The sequence below is a fragment of the Austrofundulus limnaeus genome, unplaced genomic scaffold (genome assembly GCF_001266775.1).
Source record: "Austrofundulus limnaeus strain Quisiro unplaced genomic scaffold, Austrofundulus_limnaeus-1.0 Scaffold274, whole genome shotgun sequence".
In the NCBI taxonomy this organism is placed as follows: domain Eukaryota; kingdom Metazoa; phylum Chordata; class Actinopteri; order Cyprinodontiformes; family Rivulidae; genus Austrofundulus; species Austrofundulus limnaeus.
In genome coordinates this window covers 700,609-710,311 of record NW_013952676.1, presented here as the reverse complement: position 1 = coordinate 710,311, position 9,703 = coordinate 700,609, and the positions used below count along the sequence as shown (strand labels likewise).

The window sequence follows — 9,703 nt, the reverse complement described above, 5'->3', positions numbered from 1 at the left end:
CCACCCCATCCCACATTGGGGTTATGATGGCAATGGCAACTATTAGCAGCAAAGATAAATAAAATAGTACTTATGTGAAAGAAATAATAACTGTAAAATCAAAAAGAAAAGGTGGGACTGAGAAGATGAGTATAAGCAACATTTACATTTAATGAACATCCAGGAACAATTGTTAAAGAAAAAAAAAAACAGATTTTGGAGGCTTGCAGATTAAATTTGCTCAGTATGTACTCAATTTATTTCTTGACTAATCAAAAGTACAATAAACTACAATGATTTGTTCTTTTCCTGATTTCATTTTAGGATGTAGGATGTATTTGTAAATTTGAGCCTCTCTAGAATGTAACTTGGGTGTGTACGATAATTTTGAGCTGCTGATACAATAATTCAACATTTCCCATCTGGCAACGCTGGACCTGGCTGAGGCACCGCACATTTTCACGTCAAGTTTAGATTTTATAAAACACAACCATGGCGTGAAAAGTAGCGTACGCAGGTTTCTGGGCTTGTTTTGTGCGTATGCAAGCTTTATAAATCCAACCCCAGATGAGAGACATTGACTCTTCAGCCTTTCCTGGGTCTTCCCTGGGGTCTCCTGCCCGGTGGACATTCTCGGGTGTGTGCCATCACACCTAGAAGCTCTTAGAAAATATTAACCTCTAAACACTGGAGTGTAGAAAAAGGTTTGCAAAGAATTTCAGTGTTCATCCAAACATCACCATCTGTAGTAATGAGTGCAAACAGGAAGTACTCCTGGCATTCAGCACACAGGAGGAGAAGCCACATGATGTAAAGTCCCATGACCACTGATGTGTGTTGTAGATGTGGACAGAGATGATGGTGTCACATAATGTAACTTCAAGTAATGCTCATTAGTTTGTACTAAAACAACACGGTATTTGCCAGGCTCGTGGTTTTGTAATTCTAAAGGTATAAATTAAATAAAAGGATTCTTACAGAGTAAAACCACTCTGGGGTTTGAAACCATCACAAAAGTGTTTATGAAAAAGCTGTATATATCAAAAATACGTTTGACTTCACATCAAAGCCTATCTAAATACCTTGAAATTGGCCTCAGTCTCTTTAAGAACCTCCTACCATTTCCTACACTCCCACTTCAGCATGTTTTTACAACAATGCTTCAGGGGAGGGGCGCTCTGTGGGGCGGGAGCTCGGCTGCACATTGAGGGAGGAGCTATGTACAAATAGGTGGTGCTTTGATACATGCATGAATGAGTCAAATCAACACTGCAGAGTTGTAAAGTATAAATACTTAATTACTGTACTTAAGTAGAATTTTTGGGTATCTGTACTTGAGTAATGATTTTTCAGAGTACTTTTTTCTTCTACTCCTTACATTAAAAACAGTCGTTACTTTTATTTCATTTTTGCTTGTTTTCATTCCAGCTTGTTATTATAAAAATAAATACTATCCATATAAATTGTGCCTCCTAGATAGAGTGAATTTAATTATGATTGAATGAGAAGTATAAATATATAAAACTCTAATACCGTATTTGTACACAAACAAATCATGTCACACTCCAGCAGGACATAATCATTAAAATAAAAGGACTGTACTTAAGAAGTATTTGCATTTCATGAAATATATTAGTGTATTTGACCGCAGCTCTCAGATAGATTTTCATTTTGGGGAAAATGTTTGTGCAGCTTTGATATATGTATATAAACTGAAACATTTAGACTTGTGCATCCTAAATTTAACATAAATTAATTATTTTAATACAAAATAGTCATTTTCTGTATTTTTGTGGAGGTCACCTCCTAATAAATGTCCTTACAGAAAATCTAACTGCTCATTTTAAATAAATACTTTTACTTTTAATACTTAAGTACAAAAAATATCAGATACTTTAAGACTTTTTACTCAAGTAATATTCCTAAAAGAAACTTTAACTTTTACTTAAGTAATATTTTGGTAAGATAAGTGTACTTTTACTCAAGTATCACTTTTTGGTACTTTATACAACACAGACACTCTGTATGTTTTGATGAGATAAAGACATTATAACATGATATAAAACTCAACACGTCAATTTTGCATTATAGTCCATAAAAACGTATATTTTTGGCAGCAGGCAGACAGACTGCGATGAAACAACCTGTAGCTGATGTCTGTCCAGGATCTGAACCGGGTGTCCTGCCCTCATGCTCTCTGTGAACCAGCTGATGTCCAACAGGTGGACCTCCTCCTGGACTCCTCCCTGTGACGTCAGACACCTCCTGACATCTTCAGCAGAGTTGTTTTCACAAATAACATGAGTTACTTTCTTACTGTGGATTAGACAAAAGGAGCACCTCAGACTAAAGCTCAAACTGTCTCAATGAGTGAAGCAGTCATTTATTAACTGTATATTTGTCATGTTTCAGTTTTACCAACTGTAAATACCAGTACAGTAAACTAGTGGTTACATTGTTTTAAAGCCTCTCACCTGAACTGCTCCTCCACCTGAAATCCTTTCCTCCGCCCGAGCTGAGACAGAAAACTTCTGCGACTGGAACCCATCTTTCTTTCTAACAGAAACAGAACCATGTGAGGAAACCGGGCCGGTTCTTCTCCTCCGTCTCCTCCAGTGTTCCCAGCTTCTGCCGTGACAAGCTTCCTTCTCTTCAGCGGCACCATCATCATCTTCACCACTCTGATGTATTTTTTACTAACAGAATTTAGTGATTTTACACTGTTGTCGACACATAATCCCTTCAGAACCTCACAGTTGGCTCATGTGTGCCACACATCCTGTTAACCTGGTTTTTCAGGCAACCGCTGCAAACCAGAGCACACGGGAAGCAGCTGCGGAGCAGCACCGGTGACGGTGTCTCACCAAAATAGATCCGGCTGGAAGCGCGCGAGACGTGAATAAATAGTTCCGACTCAAATCGACATAAACAAAAATAATGAATTTTACAATCATGTCAGAAAGAACGTCAATAAAAACAATATAAGTAGTTTTTTTTTCTTTTAGTTTTGGCTTCTATCTCGACACGTTCCAAACTTGTAATAAAATAATTTGAGTTCCTTTATGACACAACTTTTTTATTTTAGGATTTGAACTAACTGCGTGTAATTTTCTGTCAAATCAGTTGAAAAGCAATCAAATATGTTAATAAAAGAAACAGTTTTATCCAATTCCTAATTACTCTTCTTTACAGTTAGAAACAATTACTCTTCATTTTCAAAAAATAAAAACACATTTCTTTCTGAAAGTGTAGTTAAAATTGCACAGTGTTTTTTCAGATAATTTGGTAACTGTCATGAATCGTTATCTTTTTACGTGAAGAAGGCAGCTGCCTGGACGTACAGCGCATGCTCACAAATACAGCCCATTTGTGACATCTCGGGTTGTAATAACATTTATTAAACGAGTTATATATAATAAACCCCACAACAGTATTGGATGAATAATTAAGTAATAAGGACAAATAATGTTTCCTGCTGAGTGCAGCACGTCTCCTCTAAGAGAGGAGGTGAACATGTGTAACTACACTAATGTAACAAACATTATAATAACATTATTTTAATGAATTTATGTTTCCTGCTGAGTGCAGCATGTCTCTCTCCTCCCCTTCTCTCGGGTCATATGACCAAGCAGTTTCCTTCACTTCCTCAAACTTTCAGCCTCTCCGCCTCTCCGGACCGGACTCCGGTTCTTCACAGCCGAACCGGCCTCCAGTCGAACGGTCGGCGGAAGCAGCAGCAGCAGACCCCGCAGCTCAGAGACCGGGGCTCCGAATGGCAGCGCCGAGCGGAGGGACAGGAGCCGCGGGGCTCCGGCGCGGAGGAAAGCCCGCAGCGGCCCGGGCGGCGCTCCTCGCGCTGCTGCTCACCTGCTGCGTCAGGTGTGCGACCGGGGCTAAACCGAGCAACATCGTCCTCGTGCTCGTTGACGACCAGGATGTTGATCTGGGGGGCATGGTGAGTGGGGCACCCGGAGAACCAGTGTTAATCCTTCAGAGTCTACCTCCTACAGCTGTCAGGGGGGGTCCTGTTTAAACCTCACTGAGTTTAAAGTCTTTCCTGGAACTCTGATGGGGGTCTTATCATTTTATCAGTGGACTCTAAACCACTGGTTCCCAAACTTTTTGTCTTCTGACCCACAAAATATCCATGGCAAAAACTTGTGACCCCAAATATTACTGGTCTGAGTACACAAACTTTGTTAATAACCCTAAAAACACAGGCTTTTTGACAATCTAAACAGCTTGTACACAAATATAAATACTTATTTTTACTTATTTTGCGTTTTTGTAATAGTTATAGGGAAAATATTACACCAGCAATTATTTTATTACCCTTTAAATTGATTTCTGGAGATTATCCAAGGTGCTTCATGACCCATAATTGGGTCCCAAGCCCAACTTTGGGAACCAAAGTGCAGTGGTTCCCAAACTTTTCAGCTTTTGACACAAAATAACAGTAGCAGAGACCTGTGCCCCCAACTATTTTTGGATGATAAACATTTGTATCAGGTCAACAAAACATGGCCATATTAACAATATTTTATACTACATTTATCCACTTTAAATACACTAATCTCACTCCTTTGTAACCACTAAGGCAAAATTGTAATAAATTCAGAAAATCTTTTCAGGACCCCACCTTGATGTTTCGGGACCCCACTTTGGATCCCGACCCCAACTTTGGGAAACACTGCTCTAAACAAACAGGGTTGTTTTATCTGTAAATTTAGTTAAATCTGAGTCCTTTCAGGTTTAATCTGCACCACAGATTAATTCTGATGTACCAGAAGGAGGAGAAATATTTGATCCATGGAGGAGTTGGTAAATCTGACCTTTTTACACACAGATGACTTTTTTATTTGTATTTTTTTTAAATACAGACATGAAATATCAACTATAAATTCAGAGCGAAAACACGTTATTGTCATGATTCTTGTGTGCTATGTTGTGATTCTTGTGTGCTGTGTTATGATTCTTGTGTTTTGGTTATTTTCTGGTAGTATTTTTCAGATTGTTTTGGTATTGTCTTATTTTCTCATTTCCTGTTTTCAGTTTCCTGTGCCATGTTTACCTCAGTCAGCTTCTTTGTATTTTTCCAGCCTGCCACACTCTGTTCTTAATTGTAATCACCCAGCTGTTTCCTACTTCCACTCAGCCCTGTTTGTATTTAAGGATCTTGTCTTCATCACTTCAGTGTCTGTTCATTACTTACCCATGTTTGTTCTCAGCTCATTTTCATGCTCTTGTTTCAAGTTTTGATATTTTTTTATGTTTTGTTTGCTTGCCACCACGTTGGCTTTTTTTCTTTATTAAAGTCTCTTTTATTTACTTTAAGTTTGGTCTGCCTGCCTGCCTGCATTTTGGGTTCTCCTCACCACCAAGTCGTGACAGAAAATAACCAAAACACAAGAATCATAACACAGCACACAAGAATCACAACATAGCACACAAGAATCATGACAGTTATAACATAGATGATTGACAGCTTTTTAAATTGTTGTCTCATTATACAATGGGTCGGATGATGAACCTGTTTACACTGCAAAAAATGTCCATCTAACAAAGTTTTAAAATCTTATATCAGCCAAAAAGTCTTTTTGATCTTGTTTTGAGACTGATTTACTAAACAAGAACTGATTGTGTAAGAATAATAATCTTGTTTTCAGAATATAAAAGAGTATTTGTCTTGTTAGTCTGAAAGTTTGACTCAAATTAAGTCAAAAATTTATGCCAATGGAGTAAGAAAATTTTACTTAGTAAGGTTCTTTAAATACTTGTTTCGACTCATTTTTTCTTATTTCAAGAATCTTACCAAGTAAAATTTTCTTACTCCATTGGCAGAAATTTTTGACTTAATTTGAGTCAAATTTTCAGACTAACAAGACAAATAATCTTACACATTCTGAAAACAAGATTATTATTCTTACACAATCAGTTCTTCAGTAAATCAGTCTCAAAACAAGATCAAAAAGACTTTTTGGCTGATATAAGATTTTAAAACTTGGTAAGATGGACATTTTTTGCAGTGTAGTACTTGGTGGGAAAATGCTGGTGGTGTGCATATCTGGCAACAATGATGTAGCAAGGAAATAAATTAACATAAAATCAATCAATGTCTTCATCAGACTGTCTGAGAAAAACAGCCTCTTCAGTCGGAGGCTTCTTCAGTTTCACTGTAATACAGACACTGCTACAGAAGATCTGTCCTGCCTATAGCCATCACTACAACATCTAATTTCCCTCTGGGATCAATAAAGTCATTTTGAATTGAACTGAATTGAATTGAATTGAAAGAGTGATGAACACCTTAGTAGGGCTGGGTGACATGTCTGAAAAATTTATCATGATATAAACATTTCAGTCGACCTCAATAATTGTTAATTGTTCTTTTTTTTTACCTACTTGAAATAAGGTCCAGGATAAAAAGGATGATTAATACTGCCAAACTGGAGATGTGACCTTTCCTTTTTATCCACGATTGAGCTCTTGCACTCATTTTCTCTTTCACCCTAGCTTACCAAAGAGTGAGGGAGAGTTGATGCCACCAACCTTGTTTAGCTGGGCCATGAGAGGTCAAGCAGCTAAAGCCTTTTCTCTGCCTACATCTCCCAGAGTTACATGTGGTTTTGGATCAGTTTGGTGAAATTATCAACAATTCTGTGGGACAAATTTTCCATGGATATTGATCACGTGTCTATCATGATATATGGCAAATGGATTGTACTTACATGGCACCTTTCTATCCAACCAGGACACTCGAAGCACTTTACACTAATATCTGTGCTCTCATTTACCCGTTCACACAGCACTCTACTAGATCTCTACAAATCTAGCTTGTTTTATCCTATGGAGACTAATCAGTGCTTTAAATCACATTCATACACTGATAAGACACACATCAGAGGCAGTGGGGAGTTCAGTGTCTTGCCCAGGGACACTTCAACATGTGACGGAATAGCAGGGAATTGAACCACCAACTGTCTGATTTAGATCACCACTCCATTAACCAGTAAGCCACAGCCGCCCCATATACGTATATTATTATTGAATTATTGCCCAGCGCTACACCTTAGATGAGGTTGGGCTGTTCCTGCATGTTGAAAAGTCTTGAGTAGAGCAGAACTTTACTATCAGCTGTTGTTCTGCTGCTCGCGCAGAAAAACTATTGACTGCAGCCGCAGGTAGACACCCGCTTCAGATGTTATCATCCATTAAATGGGCGTTATTAGCCATTATCAGTCACATAGACTGGCTTCAGACTGTCTCGACTGTGCCGCCTAGTGGGTTCTCCGTCCCATAGAATGGCTTCAGACTGTCAGCTGGTTAGTATGAGGCATAAAGCCACTAAGGTTTTTTTATGTAATCTGGTTAATATGAGGCATAAAACCACTAAGGTTTTTATGTAATCTGGTTAATATGAGGCATAAAACCACTAAGGTTTTTATGTAATCTGGTTAATATGAGGCATAAAGCCACTAAGGTTTTTATGTAATCTGTTTAATATGAGGCATAAAGCCACTAAGGTTTTTTATGTAATCTGGTTAATATGAGGCATAAAACCACTAAGGTTTTTTATGTAATCTGGTTATTATGAGGCATAAAACCACTAAGGTTTTTTATGTAATCTGGTTAATATGAGGCATAAAGCCACTAAGGTTAATTTTAGAGAAAATGACATGGGTTACGATAAAGTAGACCGGACTGTGGCGGTAGCAGATTGTTGCATTCCAACGTATATGGCACTGGTAACCCACTAGGGGGCACTGTCGAGACAGTCTGAAGCCATTCTATGGGACTGATAATCACTAATAACGTCCATTTAATGGACTGATCACATCTGAACCGGCTGAGGTAGAGTGCTTAGCGATTTCACACCTCTGCAGGGGGTCTTCCAAAAACCTCCACAAACAGAACTGCAGCAGAAAACCTCTGGTTTCACTCAGCGTCATGTAAACCAATGCTTAAAATGTTTCTTCTTTAGCAATTCTTTATGTTTTGGGTCATTGTTCTGCTAGAAGACCGATCTATGGCCCAACCTCAGGGTTCTGGCTGAGGGAAGAAGGTTTTGTATCCAACATTTTACAGTGCATGGCCCCATCCATTGGCCTCTCAGTATAATGAAGTCATCCTGCACTCTTAGCAGTAAAACAGACCCAAATCATAATGTTTCCACCTCCATGCTCGACTCTGAGAATCATGTTCTTTGTGTCACACTCGGCATTTCTCTTCCTTCAAACACGATGAGTTAAGATGATGCCAAAAGCTCAGTTTCACAGAAACTTTCCTAGTAATAGCAGTAAAAAGTTCAGCTCTTCACAGCTCACTGTGATGGAGAAACTGACTGATTGTAGTCTGAGACCCAAACCACAACAAAGAAATGTACAGCATGTAAAAGAGTAGAGTGTTAGGATTGTTGGTAACAAACTGCAGAACTAAAACAGTTTTAACTGCTGCTTCATATATTTGTCTTCATTATATATTTTCTGCAGACGCCCATGAAGAAAACCAAAGCGGCGATAGGAGAGGCAGGAGCAACGTTTCTGAATGCTGTGAGTATTTTTACTCTGTGATTGTCTATTTTAAGAAGCCGTCTGGTTCTCAGTTTCACAGGAAAATATTCAGTTTTTCGCTTCAGCTTCATATTCTTTAATTTGTGTTTTAAAGTGTGAAGTTGGTTGATACTCGTGTTTTTAGGTTGTAATCTGTAACATCTGGTTGTTTCATGCAGCTGAGTGACGCATGGCTGCAGACTGAAGGAGTCACATGTTCTCCTTCTGCTGTCACGCTTGACTTTTAACAGCTTTCCCCTTTTTCCTCCTTTCTGCGCACCTTCCTCTTCTTGTTTCGTGCAGTTTACTGTCACGCCGCTGTGCTGCCCCAGCAGGAGCAGCATTTTGACGGGTCGGTACCCCCACAACCACGAGGTGAGGAACAACTCCCTGTCAGGGAACTGCTCCAGCCTCCTGTGGCAGAAAGGCCCCGAGTCAGAGGCTTTCCCCGTCTACCTCAGCAAGCAGAAATACCAGACCTTCTTCGCTGGGAAGTATCTGAACCAGGTCTGAAAACCTCTGTGTCTAAACCCCACGTCTGTGTTTTTACTAAGCAGTGTCAGGTCTCCAAAGTCAAATCAAACATACCTTTCCCACCACGCTCACGTCTGTTCAGATTAGACTGCAGCTCTGAATGACACACAAGAGATCATTTCTATATAGAGGCAACATTTTCAGCACTAGGCCTGTCACAAATTTATCTGGACAAGAAATTGTCTTGAGACCATTTAACCCCCCCAACGCCTACCATGCACATTGCCCTGAAGGAGTCCGGAGGCGTCACCAGTTGAAATAAGACTGAAGACTTGCCTCTAGCTAAATGCTTGTTCATGGGGCTATAAGGCTACAGATGTTACAAAGCCACGGGCCTGGCAAATACCTGACGCCAGAGTTCACTCCTCCTACGCTAAGGAGTAGAAAAGAGGGGCCTGTCTCTTCTGGTCCATGTAAACGTTACATTGACACATTCTTGATGACAAAACTGCTCCAGAACCAAACAAAAATCTCTAAATCATACCAGATGTTCTTATTTTAACTGATATCTGGGCCTTAATTGGACCAGTCCAGAACGTTTAACTGTTTCTCTTTAGACCATTTGACCTTTGTGTTCAGAATGTTTTTAGGAACAATGGGCCTCATGCAAGAACCGTTCGTACGCACAGATTTGTTCTTAA

The 9,703-nt window shown here is 39.3% G+C and overlaps 2 protein-coding genes across 2 annotated transcripts in view; one reads left to right on the top strand and one right to left on the bottom strand.

The window, feature by feature from the left end:
• Positions 1–3,144, bottom strand: part of polm (polymerase (DNA directed), mu) — a gene marked incomplete in the record, with an annotated part of 17,590 nt that extends 14,446 nt beyond the window's left edge. Inside the window, 2 exon segments of the mRNA XM_014020979.1 lie at positions 2,124–2,295; positions 2,454–3,144. Coding sequence (XP_013876433.1) covers positions 2,124–2,295; positions 2,454–2,650 — 369 coding nt within the window.
• A 132-nt stretch (positions 3,145–3,276) lies between these two features.
• The window catches only part of gnsb (glucosamine (N-acetyl)-6-sulfatase (Sanfilippo disease IIID), b), a gene marked incomplete in the record, with an annotated part of 22,415 nt that continues 15,988 nt past the window's right edge, over positions 3,277–9,703 (top strand). The window contains 3 exon segments of the mRNA XM_014020978.1: positions 3,277–3,934; positions 8,469–8,528; positions 8,832–9,035. Coding sequence (XP_013876432.1) covers positions 3,548–3,934; positions 8,469–8,528; positions 8,832–9,035 — 651 coding nt within the window.